This window comes from Camelus dromedarius, chromosome 12, assembly GCF_036321535.1.
Source record: "Camelus dromedarius isolate mCamDro1 chromosome 12, mCamDro1.pat, whole genome shotgun sequence".
NCBI lineage: Eukaryota > Metazoa > Chordata > Mammalia > Artiodactyla > Camelidae > Camelus > Camelus dromedarius.
The window spans coordinates 52,231,709-52,257,649 of NC_087447.1; the positions used below are offsets into that span (position 1 = coordinate 52,231,709).

The window sequence follows — 25,941 nt, forward strand, 5'->3', positions numbered from 1 at the left end:
CTTGTTTTGAAAGCTGGCAACAGTGCTGCTTCAGCAGGGGCTGGTGCCGAGGAGCCCTCAAGAGAGGAGAAAGGAGACAAATGCAGACGGGACAGGAGCCGAGGATGGGGGTTGGGGGGGGTTGGAGGGGACAGGCCTAATGGGAAGCAGATGTGGCCTGGGGCCTGTAGGAAGCTTTCCCCAGGATTCCAGGCCCCTTTGGGAGCTCTGGCCTAACAGGCTAGTGGGTGTGGAGGGTTCAGACCTCCCAACCAGATCATAAATTTGATCTAATGGCTACGTTTATTGAGCACTGTACAATGTGCCAGCCTGTGCTAAACTCTTTACATGCATTATTATCCATGTGATTTTATAGGTGAAGAAACCGAAGCTCAGGGAGGCATTGGGAATTGTGCATAGCTGCTAAGTGATAGAGCCGCCTGCCTCATTCTTGAAGCCCAGCTCCTTGTCACAAAGTTATATTGCATTTGGCCCTGGGAGGACTAAACAGCAAGGCATGTGGACCAGCTGGCTGAGATCTGGGAAATGCAAATTGGTAGGGAAAAGGTTAAAAAATGCCCAATTGTGAGTTTAAGTGCAATTGATGTCCAGGAAATGTCACCCATAATGTCATCAGATGAAAGGACTTTTGCCCAGTTTCCACATGCAAGGGGACCCCGCCGTGGCCCCCAAGTGCCTGACAGATACAGGCACCCAACAGCCCCAGAGAGGAGGCGCCGGGCCTGGGCCCACCATACCGATGGTGCAGTGCTCGCCATTCCAGCCGGGGCTGCACTCGCACTTGCCGTCCCGGCAGGTCCCATGCTCCGCGCAGCGCGGGTGGCAGGCACGCTGGTCGCAGGCCGCCCCCATCCAGCCGTCCTCGCAGCGGCAGGTGCCCCCCACGCAGACGCCGTGGCCACCGCAGTCGGCAGCACAGATCTCTGTGGGGGGAGGGGCCAGGGAGGGAGGAAAGAGACAAAACCAGAAGTAAGCGAGTCATCCTTGGGAACAAAGCTCACACTTGGCTATCTACCACGGCTTCCGTGAGCAGAGGCTCAGGGGGGCTCCTCTGTGGACAGTGACCCTCGGGCAGGAACAATTCTCCAGGCAGAGGCCTGTACCAAGCCCGCGTCCTCAAGAGAATGGGATGGGCTGCAGGGCTTCGCGCTGTTTGCTTTTCCCTGTTGCCAACCTGTCCCTGCTTTTGTGCTTGCCGCTTCCAAAGGGGACCGGCCTTCCGAACAGATGTGAGGAAAAGTCGAATTTAATTAAAACCCAGTTATGTGTGAAAACAAAGTGAGGATGAGTCCCCGATCGCAAAGCGAAGGGCTGGTGGGTCTGGCTGGAGTGTGGGAAGGGTCCTGGGCTTGCGTTTCATTCCAGCCTTGGCTCTAACGGAGGTGGGGTGAGAGGGAGGTGGACCCCTGCACTCTGTGGGGTCACTCTGGGTGCTTGTTCTGGGCATTTGCTGGGTGCATGTTCTGTCCTCCTGCTCCTGGCTTCCTCACTCCAGCCCTAAGCACCAGCTAAGGGGCCTTTCCCATCCAAAACAAACAGCTGGGGTGGGGGCGGGGGCACTTCACAGCCAGAGTGGAGTCGTCCAGCCCTTCACAAAGGCCCGTCTGTGAGATGGTGCAACACACACACACGACCTGATTCCCAAGCCCCTTGGGCCCAGGGCCAGCGACAGCTTCGTGGCTATGCAGGCAGACGCTGTGAAGGGTCTGGAACACAACTGCTTTTTAGGAAGCCGGCTGAACAACTGTGGCCATTGACGCTCTCTGCCAGCACTGTGATGGAGACCCTGACTCGTGGCCCGACATTCTTCAAATGAAAATCCCAGTGCCTTTAATTTCAAATTAAATTAACTGGCACCCGTGTCAAGTTGCGTTTGCCCATTAGCCCTTCCAAGCTGTACTCCTGGCTTAGAAGCTACTAATTGTCTAGCTACTTTTGAAAAAGGATAGTAAAATTGGATCTCAGAGGCTCAGAACTTTCATATTAATCCACAAGGCAAAGGCTAAAATGTTTGAGAATAAAGAACTCCCTCAAAACCAACAGTGAGAGTTCCCATGTGTAGTGTGTTCCTATGCCCAACACCTTGCCAAGAAAACTAGCTGGAAAGGGAGGTACTGCAGGCAGTACCACATCAGGTTTCTTGGCTGCCCAGAGAGAGGCTGCTGGAAAACGTGTGGAAAGAGCCCTGACCTGGAGCCAGGGACCTGGGTTCTACGCAGGGCTTGGGCAGGAGCTGAAGCTGTGTGAGCCTGGGCAGGCTCTCTAATTTCATTGCTGATATGGATGCTGCCTCATGGCACCTCTGCTGCCCACGGGGGCTGTGAAGAGCACTCAGTGAAGCAGAGGACAGAAAAGGGCATGGCAACGGTCAACGGTCACTAACTCCAGAAACGTTTCTCAGGACAGTGAGCTCTAGATTAGGTGTCCAAAGACTGGGTTTGCCAGGTCTGCGCCTGCTCAGCCGCCGATCTTCTGTGTGACCTTGGGAAGGTCACTTGCCCTCTCTGGAGGTCAGCTCCCTCATCTGCTGCAGAGAAAGGTGATGGCTTCTTAGACTGTGGGAGTCTACAATATACACACCCCTCCATGTTACACAGTGTAATCTATCCCCAAGGCTCGGCTGGAGTGACCCTCCTCCCTGGAGAAGTCTCCCACGATTCACCCTGTGGTTATTCTGCTGCTCCTCACCTTTCCATGTGACACGGTGCACTGCTCTTCTCTTTTCTGTGTCTCTTACTGTCAGACTACGGACACCCTGAGGCTGGATGAATTCTTCTGATCACCTCTGTGCCTGGTACCCAGCACAGATCTTGGCACAGAACAGACCCTCAATTAAGGTTTGCTGGCTAATGGAAAAATCCTTGTGTTCCCTGGGGCTACAGGAACCTAAGAATTTAAGACAATGCAGAGACACCCTGTTCAGCTCAGCTGAGAGTCAGTCCAGGCCAGTCTGCTTATCTCTAGTGAGTTGCCCTCAGGAAAACTTCCCAAGTAAGGGTGGGGCTGCGGAGCAAAGTGTCAGGATACCATCCAGCAGCCCTCCAGGAATGGGGCTTTCTCAAGATGTTCTTCAAGCTTCCTTGCTTTTTTGCTCACAGGGACAACATCTTGGGCTTTCCTCAAGACAAAAATGACAATCTCGGGTCCCGGGCCTCCCTGAGTCGGAGATTCCCTCCCTCCTGCACAGCAGTGCAAGGGCATCGACCCAGGCGACTCCGGAGGCGGGGCCTGCTCTCAGGGCTGGCTGGGACTGTCACCTGAGAGCCCCGAGGGAAGATCAGCTTAGCCTTCATTTGGGTTTACTCAGCACTTTTTCCAGGTGGCAGCTGATGATGTGAAAGTAAACAGCAAACAGCACTTCTATTCACTGAGGCGTGAACCAGGAGAGGGATGGGCTTCGGAGGACAAAGTCGTGGTGTTTTCAAACCACAGGGCACTTGGAGTTCATGGGGTTGAGGCAGAAGAGGCAGGTCCTCACTAACCGGTAGTTCATTTGTTCACTGATTAACCTGGAGGCAGTATGGGTGAAAGAGCGTAAAGCTTGGAATCAGGTGGGGCTCCAAATCTCATTTCTGCCTGTTGTGGGACCTCAGGCAGCCTATTCAATTGCTCTGAGCTTCGTTTTCACCTTCTGTAAATGGGGATGGTGATAGCACCCGCTTCAGAAGGTACACTGCCCTAATACACGGGGTATTCCCACAGACTTCATCATTGTTCCAGCGATATCCCAGCGTGCCTGCTGTGTGCCAGAGACTGCGCCTGAGGCTAGGAATACAGAGGTCAATAAGGTAAGGTTTCTGCCCTCCAGGAGATCATAGCCCAGCCAAAGACCATCCAAATAACCTCCAGCTGCTACTCACATTGGCACATTTCTTTGCTTATGAGCAATGAATATGTGAAGGAAAAGCTGGGCTGGTCTAACAAGGTAACTCACAGGTCTAGGAATGTGAAGGAGAGGCTGGGCTGGGCTAACAAGATAACTCACAAGTCTAAGTAATGGAATACTGATTTGAGTTCTGCTGGACTAACTTGTAAATCTAAGTTAATTAGTGTTGGTTTGCTGTTTATATTTTTTTGCTAGCCAGCTGGATTTTCAAAGATACATATGTGGCTTTGGAATGTTGGTTTGCTGCCTCCCCGCCTCCACTTGTGTGATAATGATGCTGCTAAAGCTGTTCCATGCCTATTGGCCGAATACCCCAAGCTTGTACTTTACCCTACAAAACCTCATGCGCACGTCTTGGAGGTGCTCAGAGCTTTGGAGCAGAAGCCCCTCTGAGCCTGCCGGCGTAATACATCTGAGTACTCCAACCCTCCGAGTGGTGCTTGTTTCTTGACTGGCCTGTCGTTTCCGTAACAAATAAAGAACCACGAATCTCAGGATCCAACAGATTTGGGATCTACTCTTGGCTTTGTCACTTATTGGCTGGGCAATCTACGAGGTGCAAGTTATGCAATTCATTGACTCTCTCAATGTCCATGTTTTGTAAAAGGAGGATATTAACTCCCACTTCACCAATCTCACAGGGATGGCGTTAGATCACATGAGGGAATGTGTGGAAAAGCCATTTTTGGCTTAGTAACTAACATTTACATCAGGTTTTACAGTTTACAAAGCACTCTTCACATCCAGCTTCTCATTTACCTGTGACAATGCTGCTGTGGGAGCACCTGGCTATTACCCTTAGAGATGAAGCTACTGAGACCCCAATAGCAGAGGGGGAATTCTACAAGGTCACATGTTCATCTGGACAGTCCTCAGAGCAAGGCTGCAAGACAGGCATTTCACAAACAAGGAAACTGAGTCTCAGACTAGGCAGGGCGGCTCCTGGTTCTTCCAGCAAATCTTTCCCCCGTTTCTGGCCCCATTGCTTAGCCCTTGTTACACTCAAGCCAGACCCTGGCTATGTGTGAAATGAAAGGAGACTCTCTACATAGAGTTTCCCAGACACCCGGGCTCACTTTTCTCCTCTGGAGACGGCGGAGCTGTCCCTCCAAACACTCCATTTCCTCGCCAGTTTACACTAGACATGCTCTCCTGGCATGAAGCTAAAGCTGCCTGGTGGCTGGGCACCCCTCCATCAGCCCTTTACAAGCTGGACTGTGAGCTCTTACACATTTTAATGGAAGGGGCCTGAGCAGGGGACCTTGATGTTTATGGGGCGCTAAGTGATGGTAACACAGCCTGTCAGTGTTCAGGTTCTCCTCTGCAGATGGCCTCCCTGCCTGAGTGGAGGAGACCCACTGACTCTCTATGCGAGCAGAAACCTGAGATGCTGTTTTATCATGTGGCCTCAAGTTGTAGGCCCATTTCTCATTTTATATTTCAATTTTCTTTGTTCTTGAAGTAAAAGAAATGGCTTTATTTTTCTTTCTCCAATTCTGCTTTGACACTAAAGCAGATATAACTTCCCAGAGTGGTTGGTGGTGAAAACCAAATAGGATGAAGCTAAAGAACGTGTTTTGATGCTTAAAGTGTGCCCTTTATGTAAGGTAAGTGACACTTGGTGAATGTGGGTCACAGGTCATCTCAGTCTCAAGTTTCCTCAGTTGTAAACTGGGGATGATGCCCTCGACTACTATAGACAGCTGCTGCATGAATGACTCTCATTTGCTTAATTTCTTGAGCACTCGCTGTGACAAATCCTACAGGGGGTACCTAGGGATCCAGTGGTGATTGTGACAAGACATGGTTTGCTCTTGACCTCAAGGAGTTTAAATTCTAGCATGGCAGATGGACATGGCTGAATTAAACAAGGTAACATGAATGGGAGTGAAGTTTCTGGTATGGAGCCTGGCACGTCATCAGGATAGGATGCATTGTGCACACACATACTCTTACAAGAGAGGAAATGGGCTGTAGTGGCAAGTGTATCAGACAAGTCAGAAGACAGGATGTGAATTCTGACTGATGCAACACACCCGATACCAGTGAGTGTTGGATACAGGCCAGTTGATGCTCATGTGATTAACATCAGAGCTTTCTGACTAAATGCTGGAGGGGTGGGGTCTGGGAAGGGTCCTCTGAAGCACTATAGAGCACACAATCTGCAGGGCAGATTTGGATTCAGATTCTGACTCCCCAGTCTTTGTGGGTCCTTGTGGAGTCCTAGGGAGAATTAATTACTTGATCGCTCTGGGCCATACTTCTTGACCCCCAAACTGGGGTGAGTAATAATAGTCCCCTACAGGGTGAGTGGTGATAACTGAAGGAAAGGGTAAATGTGAAAGGCTCTATGTAAACAGTGCTATGTATGTTGTGTTATGTACACAACTGATTGATGGGGACCCAAGATGTCCCGTGTCAGCACAGCTCCTAGTCCTCTAGCAGGAGAGCATCTCCCTAAAGAGTAAAATGTTTCCCCATAGCAGACTCAAATTTGGGTATGCAGCTCCTTCTCTGGTTACCTAGCATGGCACCATCAGCCAAGACTGCAAGAACACCAAAACCCAGTTAGAAGCCATTTGTGTTTGTAGCCTCAGCTTCCTCTTGAAATCAGGTGAAAATCCCCAGCCGTCCTAAAACCCTCATGCCAAGTCTGTAAGGAACTGTACAGGGCCTTGGAGATGAACCAGGTCACGTCCAAGGGCATCTCCGCTCTTCTCCGGGGGACAGCCACACCCATAGCACCTCCCCTCCCCCACCCATCTCTGCCCTGCCTCCCCGTGTCCGTGTGTGTCTGTCTTCTCTCTACACTGAAAGCCCATTTGATGGCAGGCTCTAGCTTTTATTCAACTTGTTCCCCAGCAGCAGGCACCAGGCCTGGAACAGCCTGAGCTTTCAGCAAATATTTGTTGAAAGAACAGATGCATTTTTTAAAAAAGGCCTCATGAAAGAGGTGTTACATCAGTTGGCTCAACTCTATCTCACTGCCATATTGTATAAAATTTCTTTGGTTAAATGTTCTCACCCAGTGGCTCAGCCTCCTCTGTGCCTAACCTTTTTAGAAACTCATCTTCTCCAATCTCAGATGGAGAACTTGAAGTCTTCAGCTGTCTCAGTCCTTCCACCCTCACACACCTCTTCCTTCGCACCAATGCCCATTCACACCCATTCCCCTTCTATGACATGGGAGCAGGTGGACACGTGATGAAGACATGAAAAAGGTAGGGAAAAGTATATGGCTTGGTTATTAGTTAATTGTGCTGCAAAGTGTATACACGAGGGAAAAAGCTGCCCCAGGCTCCTCTCATTAAATGTTAATCCCCATATGAACCTGGATGAAGCCTGGGACCTATCGTGACTACATTTTAATTCGTCTGGACTTTACAATCCCGTTCATTAAAACGGCTGGTGAGGGAAGCCATGCCTTTACCCTAAAGGGAGAGACTTATATATAATTTTCCCATAAAATTTCTTCAACTTGGAAAGATGCTCAAAATTGACCGAAGTCGGAGATACACAGGACCCCACCCAAGGATATGTGTGCTCTCCTGCTGATCAAGGAACAGATGCAGGTGAGGCCATTTTTAAAATTCTGGAATGTGAAAGCACAGCCTTGGCCCCATGTGACTCCGGGGAAGTCCTTTAGTAAGTCTGTATTTAGCACTAAAAGGGACAATAGGGAGTATTGCTCTATTCTGCTTAGGAGTTGAAGTTCTTAGGGTGATCTTAAGAAATTTTAATAAGGGTTAAATAATTTTAAATGATACCTGCCAAGTTTCCCTGTTTCATCACTAGTTCATCTGAGTTAGTGCATGGTGTGGGGGAATTTCTCTGCAATCTTGGTCCTTGGAAATTCTTTGGAAAATTTCTCATGAAATCCTTGGACACTTTAAGTCCAAGCCCCACTAAACAGCATTTGAGACAGAACATAAGGAGAAAATGTAGAACCATTGTTGGTGGCACACAAATATTATCTCATTAAATCCAGACTAGAGAATCTCAAATCAGACTCTGAGTCTCCTTTGGCACCCTGACCCAATGTCTATCACATTAAGTACTTTTCCTTTTGTTTGTCTATTTATCTTTCTGTTCATCTTTCATCTATCCATCTGTCTCCCCATCAGCTCATCCATCTGTCCATCCACCCACACATTTAATCATCTAACCAGCTATTCAGCAGCTATTCAGTCAACAGGCCATGTAACTGCTCATCCATCCACCTAACCAAAAGTGTGACTTGGACAAGTTACTTTATCTTTGTCTGCCTCAGTTTTCTCATCTGCAAAATAGGATAGAAACACCAACATCCTAGGTTCATGTGAGGCTTAAATGAACACCATGTAATGTGTCTAATGTCATGTACGTCTTTTATAGAGTAAACACTTACTCTATGGCAACTATATCATGTTATGTACTAGAAAGAGGTAGGGGAAGGGAGGGTTTGAAGATCCTGGGGAGAGCAAGGGGAGGATGTGAGCAACTGAGATGCCTCTCAACAGCTGGAGAGGACTGGATCTGGAGCATAATTGGAGTGACACGCCTCATGGGTTCCTCTTCCCCTGGGGAGAGGTATGCGGCAGACACCTATGTAAGGGACAGGCCAGGATAATTTGAGAGCACTTAATCCATGGCCTCAGTAGTCTCAGTGGGGTAGGAATCTGTGCTGAGCAGGATGCTGATGGATAGATGTGGACATCTGAAAGAGCCCCTTGGGGACTGAGTGCAAGGACTCACAAAGTACAAGCAGAACTGCAGCTGGAAGGGCGCAGGAGGGGCTAAAGATCACAAGCAGGACGTGATTTGGCTTCCAGTGCTCAGAAGCCTGGCTATGAGATCAGAGATGGTGAGTGGTTGGAACGATCCCGGGTTTTGCAAGGTGGATGTGGAAGAAAGGTGGGGACACAGGGAGCTGAGGGTGATGAAGGAAGACAGCTGGAGGTGAAGGACCAAGGGAACAGGGGGAATGAAGGAGAAGGAGGGCGAGCCAGGAGAGACCTGATGCTGGGCAGGAAGTGGCCTGGATCTGGCCTGGGGATCTCCTTCAGGTGGGTTCGGGGGTAAGAGAGAAAAAGAGCAAGAAAACTTACAGGACCAGTTTTCATGGTCAGAGTACGAGAAGTCACCTCAGAGATTCTCTAGCCATCGTGTAGACAGGAAAACACAAGCCAAAGAGAGGACGTGCCTTGTCCTTGGCCACACAGTGAGGTGGATGTCAATATTTGAGAAAGTCATGTAAGGGCCCAGCTAGACAAATGGCTAAAAGGTGGTGGTGGGGCGCTCATCACATTCTTTGGGCCCTCCTCTTGGCCTCTGTGCAGGCTGTCCTCATGGTCTAGGTTTTCCTTTATCCCAGTCTTCACATGTTGAACTCTGGCTACAATGCCACCTCCTCCTTGAAGCCTCCTTCCAGTGCCACAGCTGGAAGGGGCTTCATCTCCTGCCTTCCTAAAGCACTTTATTATGCAAACCTTTCTTTATCAGTGAAGATAAACCTATCTTTATTAGTCTACCAGTGTGGCCTCCAGAATCCTGCTGTCATCAGATTCGCCTCTGCATTCCACAGTGAGTCGCCCACAGGAAATGTATCTTTTGACTGCATCCGTGTACTGCCAGATTGCAGTGTCTGGTACAGGGCACTCCAGGTAACTATTCAAGGTACCATGATTATGGACAGGACAGAGGCTTGGACTTAGGTAAGCTGGGGATAAAAGCCTGCTCTACTACTTCCCAGTTTCAGGAAACAAACACTGCATATATATGAGCCTTGTCTTTGTTATTTATAACATAGCAGCAATGATACCGATTTACCAGAATTTAAGTAAATTTACCAGAATTTACTTAAAATTGATTAAAAAATATAGTGAGCACCTACTATGTGCCAGATACCCCTAGATGCTGGGGGTTCAGAAATTGTATTCAGTTATTCCTATCCCCAAGGAACTCAAGTCTACCTCCGTGTGTAAATGAACACAAAGCTGGCCACCATGCCTGGCACACAACAGGCTAATTACAAGTTAACTTTCTCTTCAACTGGCCAGATATCCCTATATTTTGAACAATTTGGTAAGATACTAGCACCACTCCTTCTCCCACTAAACTGGGCAGATGGCTTTTTAGTCTCAGTGCAGCCCAGAGGCAGGGAGGGATAGGAAAGGAGCCTCCGACTCTCTTACAGTAATTAGTCTCTTTTTGACATTGAGGCCAGACCCAAGCCACTCCCCTATGCTTGTCAACTTCCATCCCTATCACCGGAGAGTGAGAGCTGCTCCAAGCTGTGCCCCTGTCCCACAGATCTAGACAGCAGAAACCTAATGAGCCTTGGAAACCACACGGCCTTTCACCTCACTCAAGAAGCTTGGAAAGCTTTCAAACCAAGCAGAAAAGTGGATTCCGGTATGCTGGTGCAGAGTGGTCTCCACATCAACTCCTCCAGGACTAGAATGTCAAGTTTTTTGAAGCTCCTCTCACAGGAAGTAGTAAGCCACTGCTCTTTATCTCAATTGGAGGGTATCTAGCTCCCTGATTAGAGGAGTTCAAAGCTAGCATGGGGGAGGCCTCCAAACAGGGTCTGACTTTGCAGAAGGATAACATGCCAGGAAAGGACTGGTGAGCAGAGGTGCCAAAAAAGGTGACCAGGATGTGTAGTTTTGGTCCAGGGCTGGACACTAGCCCCACTAAAAAGGCCCAACCTGGTGAACTGAAGAGACAGCCAATGTTCAGCCCTCCAGCCCTGATTCCTTCTGTGAAAGGCCCCCCTCTCCACCCAGTCATGTGCTTACTTATCTAACACTCTCCTGGACACCTCCCCCTAGATGTCCTCCAGGTACTTCAAACTGCATGCCAATATTCGAGTAAGCTTTTTAAAACCAAACCTGACCACATCACACCTCTGCTTGAAACTTTTCAGTGGCCTCCACTGACAGATAAAATCTAAACTCTTCCAAGGCCATTTGTGACCTGATGCCTACTAACTTCCCTCACTTCTTCTTTCTCTATTGCCATAAATATCTTAAGCTGAGCTACTCCAAATTACTGCTCTTTCCTAGAAAATGCCATGAACGGTTCCATCTTTGTACCTGTTGCAAATCTTTGATTTCCATAATGGGCTGCTGCAAGGTGCTTTCCTCTCCCTTCCATCTATGCCAACTCAAATCCAATCTCCATTACCCATCTTAAATTCTACCTCCTCCAAGAAGCCACCCCGATCACTCGAGGAGCGGAAAGTAATGGCTTTTTTCCTTGACCCCTTGCAGTATTTCCAGGTCCACCATGGTCATGATCCAGTTTACATGCTTCCTGGTGGTGTCACCAAATGAAGTGGTACCTTATAAACCTGATACCTGATTCATGGACAGTATCAGAGTAACCCTGGTAATAGTCAATGGTAGAGTTATGCAGGGAGAGACACATGAGTTCTGAAGCCAGAGAAAGCTGGATTTGAACCCTTGTTTTCCCAGAATGTCTTTGGGAAAGTCACTCAAATTCCCTGAACCCTGGTTTCCTAGGAATAACACCATGTGCAATGTCAGAAGCTTATGTATTTGTTCGAATAAATCATGAAGCACATACATGAAGGAGCTCTGTAAAATGTAAATAAAATCTCCATTCAAAGAGTAGTTATTATTTTAAAATTACAAGTGATCATACCTGCAGTTTGATTCAGGAAGACAGCTGGAGGTACTGCACAAGGTATCAGCTGGGGCATTCAAATAGAAACCTGGTTCTGAAGCTCGATTTCAGAAGGGCTTATATTTGCATACTGAAGAGCTCCAACTCTGATAGAAAGTGTTCCAGGGCTGTCGGGGGAAATTCTACTAAATTACAAAGCTGCCAGCTCTGGGTTTATCAATCTTTTAACTCTGGCACTATTTAGCAGTACACCTATTTGGGCCCAATTTCCCAGTCTCTGATTAAATGTTAGTAACTGACCATCTCATCGTGACTAAACCTCCACACGACTTCCCAGACAACTGGTGGGCTCTTCTCTGCCTCCAGCACCTCCTCCTCCTCTGCTTCACTGTCAGTCTCTTGGATATTTATTATTCTGAACTTTGATTGTAGGCTGTCACTTGCTGTTGGGAAGGGGCACAGGAAATGTCAAGTCTCAACAGATATGACTCCTTGGGTGAAATTCTAACCTCGAGTTTTCCCTCCCAGAACATACCTATACAGAAATAGCCCAGCCTAATCATTTCCTTTTGATGTTTAATTGGATGTTGGTGCCGTGCTTTCCGGGCTGAGAAGCTAATGCTTCTCAGAGAGGGAACAATTCCGGCTACACAAATGAGACTTGTAACAGGGGAGAATGCTCAACGCTGAATCTAATTTTCTCTCCCATCCATGAACAGAAGACAGTTTCTCTGGCATTAAAGCATCTCACTCAGTCTTTCTGTCATTAATAAGAATTAAATTCTGTTCTCTCAAATCTAAATGTAATTATATTTTGCCTTGTAAATAAAATTGAATTACCATTTTCAAAATTTAGCACTAATGCAACTGCTATGTTTAGAGCATCAATTTTTTTTTAACCCTGTTGCAACTTTCAGCTTTTATTATTATTTTTTTTTAAAGCATTGGGCTTATTTTGCTGTCAACTGTGACTTAACTTGATTACAAAGCCTCTCTGTTCCCTATCTATCTGGTCATTTTTGTTATTATTTATGCTTTGTGATTTGCTTTTCTTTTTGGTAGGAAAGGAGAGTAACAGAGAACAAATTGAAAGATCAGAGGATCTGAGTTTGAATCCTAGAAGGTCTCCCTAAGTTAAGGTAGGACCTAGGTCAGGCTGCACTGACAGAGTTACTTTAAGAGCCCTGACATGGAGTGTGAAAGGGAAATCTTCAAGGTGCATTGAAAAGATTTTAATCTGAGATTTTCAGCAAGACATTCAGTGGACTCTATGATTGGGACCCTGCCTCCCTTTATGGCCTTACTTCCTCACCCACCTCCATGGTCCTACTCTCCAAACCGAGGTAGGACTGCTCTGTACTCCTGCACAGGCTGTTCCCTCTGCCTGGACAGCCATCCCCTCCTCTGCCTCCAGGAAGCCCCTCTTCAGTTCCCTCTCACAGCCTGACTCACAAGTCTCCATCGTGGGGAAGACCTTCCCAGGTTCCCCTCTGCCCGCTTCCTGGGCGAGCACACTGCTCCTGCCCTTGTGCCCCCAGACCCTGCTGTCCACATGTCAGTGAGAGGTCTTAATAGGCTGCTTAACTGGGTGTCACTTCCCGAGTGGTGCGGAGGTCAGAAAGGTTGGTGAGTGAATGAAGTGGACGTGTGTGCTTCCAGTGGTGGGTGCATGTCCGGAGCTGTTCTGGGTGCTCTCTGAAGGGCTGTGCTCGTTTCTGGAAAGGATCTCAGGAAGCCCATGACCCTGAGAGGAGGCCGATGCTAGGCCGATGCACTGTGGGGCCCTTGTGCTGGTGTTTGGGGATGAATGTGTCAGCACTTTCATGACTCTTCATCAAGACTCGATGACCAGAGTTGGTGGCTGGGCCTGGGGTGGCAGAGAGTCTCAGAAAACAGAAGGAAACTGAGCCTCTGGGAGAGAAAGCCCGTTGTTCAAGGTCACATAGACTCAAATCCAGGTCTCGCTCCAAACCTTTACCATATAAACTGCCCTCAACCTTAAATTTGTTAGAGTCAGAGGACTGTTTGGCTAATCTAGACTTAATCACGCACTCTAAAAATACACATGAATACTTACTTATTGGGTGCTTACTGAGTGCTAGCCACCACGTTAGGCATTTTATACACACATATTACAGCTAATTTGAAAACCAGCCCTGCAAGGCAGCTATCATTAGCCAGAGTCTTTGGATAAGCTCAGTCTTGAAAATCTACCTTGGTCCCTCTCCAAATCCCATGCAACTCTTCCTGACTCCACATGCTAACTCCAAACCTGTCCCACTGAATCGCTAAAAGATCTCCACCTGTTATTCCATGAAACTCAATTGCAGTGAAATGATAAGAATCATAAACCACCAGCACGAGCATTTTACAATCGGAATCTCTGCCACATACTGCTTCTGTGAGCCAGCAACCCAAAGGAATAAGATGTAGTGAGAGGGCCCTCTCAAATAAAAGTCATTTATGGAAGACAAGATTGGAGAGGGCTCACAGAGCGGTGGAAATGAGGGATGAATTTATGAGGCTGAGGACAGAGACGGCTGGGCTGGGGTGGAGGAGAAGGAAGCCCTGAGGGGGAGCCCGCGAAGGGGCAAATGATGGGTTTAAGGGATTGCATCCGAAACGGCACTTCTGGAAAACACCACAGAGCCTGAAATATACTTCAGAAGTTGTTAGGCTCTGAAAGAAAGGTAGGCTTTTCCAGTTTTAAGGACCATCTCAAAGAGGTTAAATTCCTCCCCTTTCCTAAGGTGGCTCTGAGCCCAGAGGATGAAAAGCCAGCTAAAGTACTTGGTGGTGGGGTGGCTGTGGCAGAGGAAGAGTCCTGCTCAGCAGGGCTGCTGGATGTGCCCACTTTATGCAAAAGCTGAAGAGGCATTCAGCCCAGCAGGGCTACTCCCTGGGGAAGATGGCCTGAAGGAGGTGAAATGATGCCAGCTCTCATCCAGGAGGGGTGCTGGCTGGCACTGCACATGGAATGAACATGAGCTAGGTCTGGGAAGTGAGAGCAGGAGCCCAGGGATTTGGTTTTAGTCGTGCAGAGTGTTATATGTGTGTGGGTTGAGGGGGTGGTATGGAAAAGGTGGGGGGAGGGGGTGGGGAGGGGTGGGGAGTCCTGAGAGAAGGGATAGACTGTCTAGCTGGTAGTGTGCTGGGATCTTCCTGTGCAGATAATGAACAATACAACCTTTAGCTATAGCCACTCAGTCCTCTTTGATAATTCCTTGGATAAGTCATTCATTCAAAAATCACTAGAACCTACTGGGTGTCAGGTCCTACACTAGACAGAATGACAGATTCCGACTTTATGGGGTTCTCAGTTTGGCAAGAGAGAGGTATGATTATAATACATTGCTCAGTACTCCTGAGAGCTTACGAGAGGCCTTGGAGCCAGTTTTGGGTTGATCTAGACTCTGCCACTTACAAGGGTGGGAGATATTGGCAAGGAATTCAACTTAGCTCTGAGTTTCAGTTTCCTTATCTGTAAAATGGAACAAGGAATACTTCCTTCACAGGGTTCTTATGAACCTTAACTTAATGCAATGGTTGAAAACACTTAGTTCAGTACCTAGTACACAGTTAAGCATTAAGAAATGAATGACTAATTAATGCTCCATCCTGTGATTTACCAGGAAGAAAGGCAAGATGACTGAGAAAGTTACTTCTTTGGATGGAAAGAAGGCTTGAGGCAAGAGCTGAAGACTTGGAAACAGAAAGCCTAGATTTAATTCAAACTCTGCCGCTGATTAGCTGAGTTACTTTGGGGAAGTCATTTCCTCTCTTCAACTCTTTCCCATTTGTAAAACAACAGCAGCAGCAATCATCAACACCAACATTACCACCGCCACCATCATCACCAACACCACCATCATTACCACCATCAGCAACATCACCATCATCACCAACACCATCATTACTAGCATCACCACCACCACCATCACCAACACTACCACCATCATTATCACCATCACCACCATGACCAACATCATCCTCACTGACACTGTCATCACAATCACTATCACTGCCATCACAACCACCATCCCAAAAGACTGAGGAAGTGAAGTCCCACTGGGCCCAGAGTTGAGGACACAGATGTGTTGGGGGTAGGAGGTGGGACACACAATCTGTGCTCCTCCAGGCCATGGGAATCTATTCAAACAGTTGTCTTGTGTGGTTTGTCAAGAAGAAAGACCACATGAATGAGTAAGGACTTAATGAGGAATTTCTGAGATGAGATCGCTAGCCAGGCTGCCGAGAACCCAGGGGCCTGAGTAAACACTTGTATAAAATCTGACTTCACTGTTTCCACAAACCTAACCAAAGTACTGGGAAACTTGTCAGCTCACATTTCATTACAGGCTGGTTGTTGAGTCAGGGCATGTTGATTTAAGCTGCTTTCATTAAATCCTGTTCTCTGAGTCAAACAGCAAGACACTCACCTCGGGCAAGAGATGGTCCCCCTTCCTAGGAGGGCTAGATGGCGGGGGCCTATCTCTGCCAACCTCACCACCTGGAGTCAGTGCTGATGGTGAAAGGACCACGGAGGATGTCAGCTGGCCTGCAGCCCCTGACGGGAAGGCTCTAGGCGGTGACTGTGCCGGCCCTGCCGTGCCAGGAGCAAATAATACAAAGAGTATGACTTGAGCTACTGCTTGCTGGGTGTCTGAGTTGTGCTTGCCAGCATGCTAACCTCTTTACCCACGTATTCTCACCAAATCCTTACAACAATCCTGTAGGTAATCTTACCTAAAAGGAAACTGAGGGTCAGGGAGGTTAAGCAACTGGTTGAAGCCATTCAGCTGGTGGGAAGCAGATCCTCTGAAACAAAGTTCAGTGCCTGTTCACTACCCTGTAGCCAAATCCCTGAGCACAAAAGACAGGCCCTTGGCTACAGCGGCATCTGCTCAGTGAGGCATCTCTTACTCAGCTTCATGGCCTAAACGCCATTTCAAACAGCCTCTACTCTGTGAAGGTGCCCTCGGAAGGGAGGGAGGGGAAGGGCAGGAAGCGCTCCCCCTCTAGGCGCTGCTCTCTGTGTGTACCTGCATCTTCTAACTTAATCCTCACGTAACCCTCTGGCGTAGGCACAGCTGTTATCTCCATTTTTCAGACAAGGAAACTGCAGTCAGGAAAAGCCGAAGAACTTGCTAAGATCACACTCAGGACTGTACAGGTACTGCCTGTAGCGCAGGGAGAGGGAACTACCATCAACATGCACTCAGCAGCCTTCAAACTGGCTTCCAGTGAGAAGTGACGGCGAGGAGAAGTCGTGGCCTTGGGGAGGCAGCGCAGAGTGTGTGCAGCGTGCTGGGGCCCCAGGCTGGGCTGTGCCTCGCAGCTTCAGGCACAGGAAGCCTTAGGTAAGTCTCTGAGCCCAGTGTGAGGATGGGGATGATACCACGCCTGTCACCCCGCCTCACCGGCTGTTGTTGCTGGTGTGTGTGTGGGTGTGTGTGTGACAGAGACAGAGATCTTTGTATGCTGTGAAGCACATGACAAACACACATCATTATTCTTATTGCAAGAGAAGACAGCGATTTTGAAGCCATCTTTTAAGTTCCTGGCCTCATGGCAATCATGACACTGTTTTAGTCAGTTATCGGTTAGAGATTTAAAAATAATAATCCACATTCCTGAAAGAGCACATTTCCTCTAGCCACTCTCAGATGTCTCCGTTAATATCAAGGGCTCTCACCAATGGGTGTTTTAAGCATGATCACAACATAGCTAAGATGAACTGAGCCCATATCACGGGCTGAGTAGCATGCTAAGTGCTTTTTTACATTATCTTCAATAATTCTCCAAATAATAATTTTCCAAGTTCTAACCCCACAAGGTAGGTACTATCATTATCTCCATTTTACAGCTTACAGAAGAGAAGTAACTTGCCCCAGGTCATAACTAGTGAGCAGCAGGGCCAGCGTCTGAGCCCAGGACCACTGGGCCCTGGGCTCTTCCTATCACAAGGAGCTTTTTGCCTTAGTGAATGAGGCCATGTGTCTGATCCTGGCTGCGGGGAGTGGGGGGGCACAGAGTTGAGGAAAGTGCACTCTCACAGTTCCACTGAAGTCCCTTCCAGTGGGTCTGCAGCCTCCTTTTACAGCGCCAACTGAGGAATACTTGTGATCTCACTCGAAGTTACACCTGCCTCCATCAGAGGCTGTGGAGTTTCATCAGGGATTAACAGTGCATGGACAGTTATATTTCTGTCATAAATTAGCTTTGTGGCCACATAATGAATAATACAACCCAGTGTGGCTTTAAGAGGACTATTTATTACAGTGCTATAAACAGAGCTATATAAAAAGAATCACTCCTAAGACTGCACATCTGTGTCCACAGTCATGTCTCTACATGAGCTTTGCAAACAAGGATAAAAGTCCAATTCAGGCTGTGTATTGAACACCAGTTCTCCATTCAATGGAGAAAGGCAACTCAAAGTATTCCAAAGGCACAAATGCTGCACTGGATCTCGTTTTTGCCAAAGGTCTCAACCATCTTTCCCTGATCACTCCCAGAACTGTTAACACGCAAGATGATGAGTCAATCTGAGCTTCACTTTGTTTAAGTGGTGTGGTGGGGAAAGTGACTGAGGGTGAAGAAACGTTGATGGAGAAGCTGTCGCTTTTCAGCTGTGCATCCTTGGGCAGGATTACTTAGAAATTTTCTGGGCCTAAGTTTCTTTATCAGTTAATTTCTCTTCAAGTGTTTGTTTGCTGCCTCCCCTCTCCCTTCCCAGGATGCAAGCTCGCCAAGATAGGACTTCTTACCTGCTTATCCCTTCTAAATAGAAGAGTGCCTTGCACACAGTAGGTGTTCAGTAAGTATTCACTGAGTAAGTACTATGTAAATTGGTAAAATGGGGATGATGATGCCTTTGTGTGGCTTTAAACAGTTAGACGAGATCCCAGAAGTGACCACAACTACTACATACCAGTAGTGCACTAGGTGATCCACCTATGTTCTCATTTACTCCTCACCTGGAGAGGGTGTCTAAACCATCAGGTGCTTATAAACAGAGGGTGCCAACAGAATGGTCCTTTGAACTTTATGTGTAAATTCTGCGGTGAACCAAATTCCAAAATTAAGAACACATTCAATCATGTGCTTTTTCGTCATTCATTCATTCATTCATTCAATCATTCACCAGTGTCAATTGAGCAACTGCTGCGGGCGAGGCCTATGCTGAGTCCTGGGAATGTGGAATAAGGCATGTTTTCTATCCTCGTGGAACTTACGTCTCATGGAGGATCTGGCTAGAAAGGAAGTAGGGGCCACAGCACAGAGCACCCTAAATACTACACTGAGTTTGGACTTCATTCTGAGGAGTGGGTGAAACCAACATCCCTGACGATCTCACAGAGGCCCACTGTCCCTATGGCCTTGCCTCTAGGGTGGCCATCATAATGCGAGAGACGAGATTGCAGTGAAACACATCTATCATAATTAACACATTAAGGGGTGATGTTTTGACTCTCAAGGCCACCACTACGAAAGGAATGATGTGAAGATAGGATTTGTGACTCCTCTGCCCATCTAAGAGTAGGGGTGTTGAAGGCTAGAGTTCAGGGGAAGAAGAAAAGCATTCAGACTCGTAGGTAACCTCCTGCTACATGACTGAGGATGGGGTCAGAGCATTGATCAGGACTGAATGGTGTACACATACCAGTGGAAACCTCCTCCCTCCACCCATGCTATGCCCTTCTTCTCTCCACATTTACCGATAGAGCAGTCATGTCCGGTCCAGCTGGGGTCACAGCTGCAAAGCCCGGTGTCTGGGAGGAAGGTTCCGTGGCCCGAACACTGGTCCAAGCACGTGGCCCTGGGTGTCTCACAGTTGGTGCCTCCCCAGCCCACAGAGCAGTGGCACTCGCCTCTCACGCAGACACCCCGGCCCGAACACGTGGGGTCCATGCAGTCCACTGTGACATGGAGGAGAGACAGCATAGGTAAGTATCAGACCAGCAAGGGTGAGGCTTCTGTAAGCAGAGCGCTATACTCTGTAGTGGAGGGCTTCACACACTTGGGGAGAAGGATGCAAGTTTCCCGTGGAGAGGTCACTTGGTAGGGTGACCATTTGGTGGGACGATGAATAGCAATGACTTCAGCAATGATAGATCTGGGGTCCCAACTTAACCCAGTGATTGACTGTTTACCTTTCAAGCCTCAGTCCCCTCACCTGTAAAATGTGGATACAAATTCCTACCTCTTGGTTTGAGGGGCACACAGAGTAAGAAATATGTGTATAAAGCACTCAGGGCCTATCCTACTATGTCTGTAACAACTGCAACAATAATAGAGAACAAGGCTTTGTTTTGTTCACTCTGTCTCTCCACCTCCTAGAACAGTGCCTAGCACACAGGAGGCACTCTAAACATCATGGTAGAACAGATGATTAGTGTTTACCACTTCTTAATGCAGTATTATTTCCATGAATATGGGACTAAAATAAAGAAATTCCTTAATTTAAATGAGAATTTATTTTGCATTTAAATTCCATGAGATTTTATCATCTTCCCCAAATTCTTGTGAAATGTTTCCAAGCAAACATTTTAATAACTATTCAAAATTATGCACGGTGGATGTGCACAGCTCCTCTGCAAGTGGTGGGTAGACTATGCAGCTGTGATTCATAGCCAAGCACCGCCCCACCCCACCATGTCAGGGCTCTTAGGGCCCCAGGTCAGTGGTCTCAAGAGACCTCCCAGAAAGAGGGAGGAGAGTGACATTGGGGGTTACATGCTTTCTGCTTGCACGACAGGAAGTGCTTTCCATTCCTCATCAGATTCAGTCCTCTCAATAACCCACTGAGGTACAGATGAGGAAACTGAGGCTCAGAGAGGTAAATAATTCATACCAGATCACACAGCTAAACCCTGCCAGAGAGGAATCTGAAGACACGTCTGTCTGATTTTGAATCTGGTGATATATCTGTTCCTGGGGTTGATTTTCCTAAATCAAAGTTTTACTTATGGGGTTACACAAAATTCACAGAGACCTTTAACCTTCCACAAAGCACTTCACAGAAAACATTGGAAGAAGGGTATTGAGAGCTAACTTATCACATGAACATGTAAAGTGTAAAAGTCAGCAGAGAGAAGACAGAATTGGCCAAGGGTTGGTCCATGTTCTCTACTCAACCAAAGAGCTGTTAGATCAACTTTGTATTGCAGGGAGGTAGGGGATTTTATTCATCTTGTAATTGGAAGGGGAGATGGGTGTCCCGTGGGGGCCCAACATGCAGCTGTTGTTAAGAGTGTTGACAGAGCTACGATGAATGCAGTCAGGTTCCTCCTTAAAGGATGCCATGAGAAAGCCATATGCTGCAGGGAAAAAGTTCAGCATTTGACCTCTGAGGTCCTAAGATCAAGGGTCACAGGACAAACTGTGATGGTTCATGACTATGGTCAAGTCCTGTACCTGCTCTGAGCTTCCATCTACACAGCAGGTACAGGAAAATTACCTATGTCTCTGGTTGCTGTGAGGACCAAACGACACTGAGGATCTGAAAGGACTGTGTAAACTGTAAGTTGTTGCAAAGAAGTTATTTCTCCATCCTATCAGGACATTCAGTAGCATGACTTAGGCAAACTGTGATCAGAGATCATTTATAATTCAGACATGCTTTTACTTTATTTATCGATTAAATGGCATAACCCAGTATATTTGACTTTTGCACAAAAGACTGGGAAACCCAACCTAGGTATACTAGAGACACAAATGGGTAGAGACTTTACAACAGCAGCATTCTGGTAACAAGCTGTTCATTCTGAGGGCCAGCTTATCAAGAAAACTCACTTACTACTTAGGTTTTTAAAGGAGTTCAAGGTAATTACCTAAATGATAAAGAAGGTGATCAAAGTCAGGAGTCACTGTTTGCTAAAAACACAATAATGATAACAGTAGTGACAACAACTAGCATTAATTTAGTCCCTCTTCTATGCTATAACTCGTTATTAAATATTTTATATATATTATCTCATTTAACCCTAACAACAACCCTTTGAGGTAGGTACCATTATTATTCTCATTTTACATATGAGGAAACTGAAGCACAGAGAGGTTAAATAACTTGCCTAAGATCACCCAGTGGTAAGTAGAGGAATTTAAATTTGAATCACTCTTTCCTCTATAACCTTATTGGTTCCAAAATACACACATACATGCATACAGTTGTAAGCACATAAAATGGTTAAAAATAGAAATCAAAACAAAACAAGGAAAGAAATAGAGCAAGATGGAGAATTAATAAAGCCAAATGAAGGCAAAGAATCTTTTCTCCTGCAGCCTCTGGACTTAATAATGGTTTAAACATGACCTGTTGGAGTTCCTGGTAATTAAAAATGATAAAAATAATCATAGTGATATATTTTTATGACCTGCCTCAGATCTCAGAACCTCAGAAGGATTATTCTGGCCCATTAGGCTCCTAGGATAATTCCCTAGATCCAGACAGTTTTCCAATTTGACAGGAAACGACTCAGCAGTTCCTATCCTGAGGCCTATAAAGGTATTTCCCGTTCTGTGAGAGCCTGGATCCCAGGTTCGGGTTGAAGCTGTCTCTGAGGCACCCCCGAGGTTGAATCTATAAATCTACTCTCTTAGTGGAGCAAGCTGAGAGGGTGCCAAGTTTAGCAAGAGGCCCTTGGTGTCACAGTCCTTTTCCAAGACATAATAAGTCTGATAGGAACCCAGGAACCATCAAAGTGAATTGAACACCCTCAGAAGATGGTCCAGGCAGGGAAGAAAGAGCAGAAAGAACTGATGAGAGGATACCTCCAGGCAATCCATCATCAATTAATCAGCACCTCTGCAGGTCAGCTTGGCAAAGCAAGTGTGGAATGTGAGGAGAGTTTTAAAGAGGACCGCATCTCGGTGGAAGGCAGGTCCAGGAAACCTTGGCTGAACTGGCTGAGATTCCTGCCAGAACGCTGTTTCTGCTGATCCCAAACCTAGGGCCGTTATCTGTGCCACAGTGACCTTCTGCCGAAGAGAAGCCACCTAGACTGGGCATCTTCCCTCCCTTTCTGGGGCCTTTGCAGTGAGGAGAACCCTAGGATGGGATTAACACTGGGGTATTTTCCCTAACGATATTTATTCACAGGGAGCTGTGCGTAACATGTGAAGATCTGGTGGGGCCGGGGTCGGAGAGGTGAAGGAATACAGGAAAAGCTGGCTGGCAGCTTCGCATAGAAGACAGTCTAACTTAGCCTCTTCTTAGGAGAGGTGCCAAGCAATTACATTTTTTCCCTCTGCAGAGCTTGCCATTAAAGCCAAAATTTCTGGGAGACGCTTGGTCCGTTAACAAAATGATGGGGCCTGCATGGCCAGGCTGCGAACACAACTTTTCTCCTGAATGGTCCACAATCCCAGTGACCGCGCAAGCTATCAGACACTCTTCAAGACCCAAAACACAGCACCTCACTTTTCACCACAAAGGCCTAGGTCTGGCCCCTCTGCCCCTCCCCCAGCTCCTTCCAAGAGTCCCGCTGGCGCAGTTGAGGCTTTAAAAAATATGGGGCAATAAACTTCAGAAGAAGGAAGAGGAGAGAGAGCAGAAAGTAAGCTTGTTAGCTGATGTTTTATAAACATAGTGAGAACTGTTAGAACAGAGCTGAGGGAGGAGGGGAGGAGGGGAGGTGGGGGAGAGGATGAAGGCCGAGAAACGCCCATTATAAACACAAGGGCCAGGCAAGGATGCTTCACTAGAGAAACAGAAATCATAAGAGGAATCAGTACCAGATGGCCCTCCTCAGGAAAGAAAGAAGGAATGAAAACACTGCTTTTCAAACAGATAATGTAAATCAAAGAGCTAAACAATTTCTTTCTCTAAGCGACCCTGCACTCAGGGGCGCTGACCAGTGCCGGCTGATCAGGAGAAGGACCACTTCCCCTGCTCGGCCCACACAACACGGTGCGGGTGGGGGTGGGACAGCCCCATGGTTTCAGAAGGGATCTCCTCTTTGTTTTCCCTTCCTTCACAGGGTCTTCACCTCACGGGATAAAAGGAAAGGGGAAAGCAGATGAAGGTCACCATTGTCAGGATGAGAAAGCCAGGTTCCTTTGTTCAAGGGGCTGAGGCTCCTTGTTGCGCTCAGACAGCCCGAAGTAATCCGCATCAAAGTTAATATGTCTGAATCAGGACCTCCAGTCACACTTGGGGTTCACAGACAGCCTGTCTCCGAGAGGTGACGGATGCCTTCCAGACACTAATCCCTTCCCGTTCCCCACTCTTTAAAATGGGCCCATTATATTCTCTTTGTTCAGGGGAAATGATGCCTTGAGAGGGGACTATCTATTAAATCCCAAGTGGGTTAGAAGACTAGCTCTCCTTGGAGCCTCTCCACCCACTGGAGCAGGTGCCGTGGCCCCAGACGGTGGACAGTGGGAAGTAATGACTATTTGCATTGTCCATCAGTTTCAACAGCAAAGTACATCCATTTCAAAAGACTCTGGATAAAGTGAGTGAGGTGGAACAGGAAGTGTGCTCCAATGGCCAGAATAATGCTAATAATACAAGAGTGAACACTTACAGAGTATTTCCTATGTGTCAGACACTGAGCTAAGTGCTTCATATGAGTCATTTAATCGAGTCCTCACAACGACCCTCCAAGGAGGGAATTCCCATTTTACAGATGAGGAAACTGAGGTTAGTCAGTGGCAGAACCAGAACCAGAACTCAAAGCTCCATCTGATTCCAGAGTGTGCACTCCCAATGGCTACTCTCCACTGCTTGTGGAGAAGAACCCCCCCTCTCACCAGGAAATCCCATGTGGTCAGGAGGAAAGAGCACTGGGTCTGAGGTGTAAAGACCTGGGTTGAAGTCCAGCCCTGCCATCAGTTAGCTCTCTGGCCATGGGCGTGTCGCTGCCATTCTCTGGGCCTCACATTCTTCGTTTGTGAGATACAAGTATTTACTTATCTCACCTGGTGAGACTTCTGAGAAAGAACTGAAGTTACTGTTAAGTCAGCAGTTGACTTTCTAACCTTCATCTGCACAGGGATACGTTCACTTTATGAAGGAGGGAGACACATGTATGAACACCCAACAGCCACAAACATGAATGAACACAAACATACACACACACACACAGAGGAGTGTGACAGCAGAAGGCAACACCTGGAGGTCTATACTAGACTCAGGCTTCAGAAATGGAGCGCAGAGGAGCTTCAAGGGGAGGAGAAAGAACTCAGGCTATGGAGCCAGAAAGACTGAGCTCAGACTGGGCTCTGCCGCCTACCAGCCGTGGGGCCTTGGGCAAGCCATTTGAACCCTTGGGCCTCAGTTTCTTCTACTGTAAAACTGAGGTGATTACCCCTCCCCACTGGGGTTTGAAGTTAAATGACACAGGCTTTGAGAACAGAGCCTTGCATGTAGTCAGTGCTGAAGACGCCTGCTTCTCTTCCCCTCACTGAGCAGGACCCTGATTCGTCTGTCCTCGCCCTTGACGTTAATTCCTATTGCTGATGGCTTCCTGGCTTGAGGGGTTGGGGGTCACAGGGCAGCTCAGGAGGCTTCTCTGCTCCCTGGAGGCCCTCAGGGCCCTGCCTGCTAGCCTCTATCTCAAAGCCAAGGGCGGGAGCCGCCTGCCCACAGGTCTTACCTTCCTCACAGTTCTCGCCTTTGTAGCCGGGGTTGCAGATGCAGGTGCCCATGATGCAGGTGCCGTGGTTGCTGCAGGCCACGTCGATGCACTGGTTGGTGGGCACGTCGCATTCGGCGCCCTTCCAGCCGCTGTGGCACAGGCACCTGCCCTTCATGTACTGGCCGTTCCCGCTACAGAGCACAGGGCAGGAGGCTGGAGAGACACCATGGGAAGTGTGGCATGAATCCACGCCCCACGTACCCAGCATGCCTCAGTCCCCTCTCCCCTGGCTATGAGTGCTTTGCCACAATTACCATGTGCATCCATCTGTCTACTTCTCGTGCTTTTGGTTCATCCTAGTGAAAACACATCTAGGATTGTAGGGGTAGGTGTACCATGCAGGGCCTGACGCAGTTGGTGCCCACTGAACACTGCCTTCCCCTATCCCTCTTGTATTACTGCATGGAGGTCGCTGGGACCCTTAGACAGTAGGCTTCAGTCTATTCCTTGGGGTCACTGGAAAAGACAGCTGGGTGTTCTGCCTGCCTGGCAACCCTCCTCCAGCACTCTCCTGCTGACAGCCCTGCATTTTGCTTCCCCCTCCCTCATGTGCAGCCCCACTTACTGTCGTCTTTAACCCAGCCAATCTTAGCTTTCCTTGCCTTTCTGCCTCCCCGAAAGCCCCATACACCACTGCCCCCATAAAAAAATAGCCGAGCCCAACCTTGCTCTTTAAAGTATTGTCTTTCCATTCTGCCTCTTATTTTAAAGGGTTTTGTGATCACCTGTACGAAGGACACTACATAAAAATAAATTATATTGCATTGTGCTGTAAGTACC

General features: G+C 47.7%; 1 protein-coding gene and 1 long non-coding RNA gene across 4 annotated transcripts in view; one reads left to right on the forward strand and one right to left on the reverse strand.

Moving 5' to 3' along the window:
* The window catches only part of TENM4 (teneurin transmembrane protein 4), a 2,614,938-nt gene that overhangs the window by 116,127 nt on the left and 2,472,870 nt on the right, over nucleotides 1–25,941 (reverse strand). For both annotated transcript variants that reach the window (XM_064492755.1, XM_031460439.2), the window contains 3 exons: nucleotides 25,120–25,314; nucleotides 19,237–19,437; nucleotides 738–923 (listed from right to left, as the gene is read on the reverse strand). In XM_064492755.1, coding sequence (XP_064348825.1) covers nucleotides 738–923; nucleotides 19,237–19,437; nucleotides 25,120–25,314 — 582 coding nt within the window. The remainder of the gene's footprint in view (nucleotides 1–737; nucleotides 924–19,236; nucleotides 19,438–25,119; nucleotides 25,315–25,941) is intronic.
* Nucleotides 3,488–4,390, forward strand: LOC135322593 (uncharacterized). Of its 2 annotated transcripts, XR_010383247.1 has the most exons (3): nucleotides 3,488–3,551; nucleotides 3,703–3,788; nucleotides 4,082–4,390. It is a non-coding gene; the product is annotated as an uncharacterized LOC135322593 (long non-coding RNA). The 2 variants fall into 2 exon arrangements; XR_010383246.1 differs by lacking the exon at nucleotides 3,488–3,551 and having other exon boundaries at nucleotides 3,560–3,788.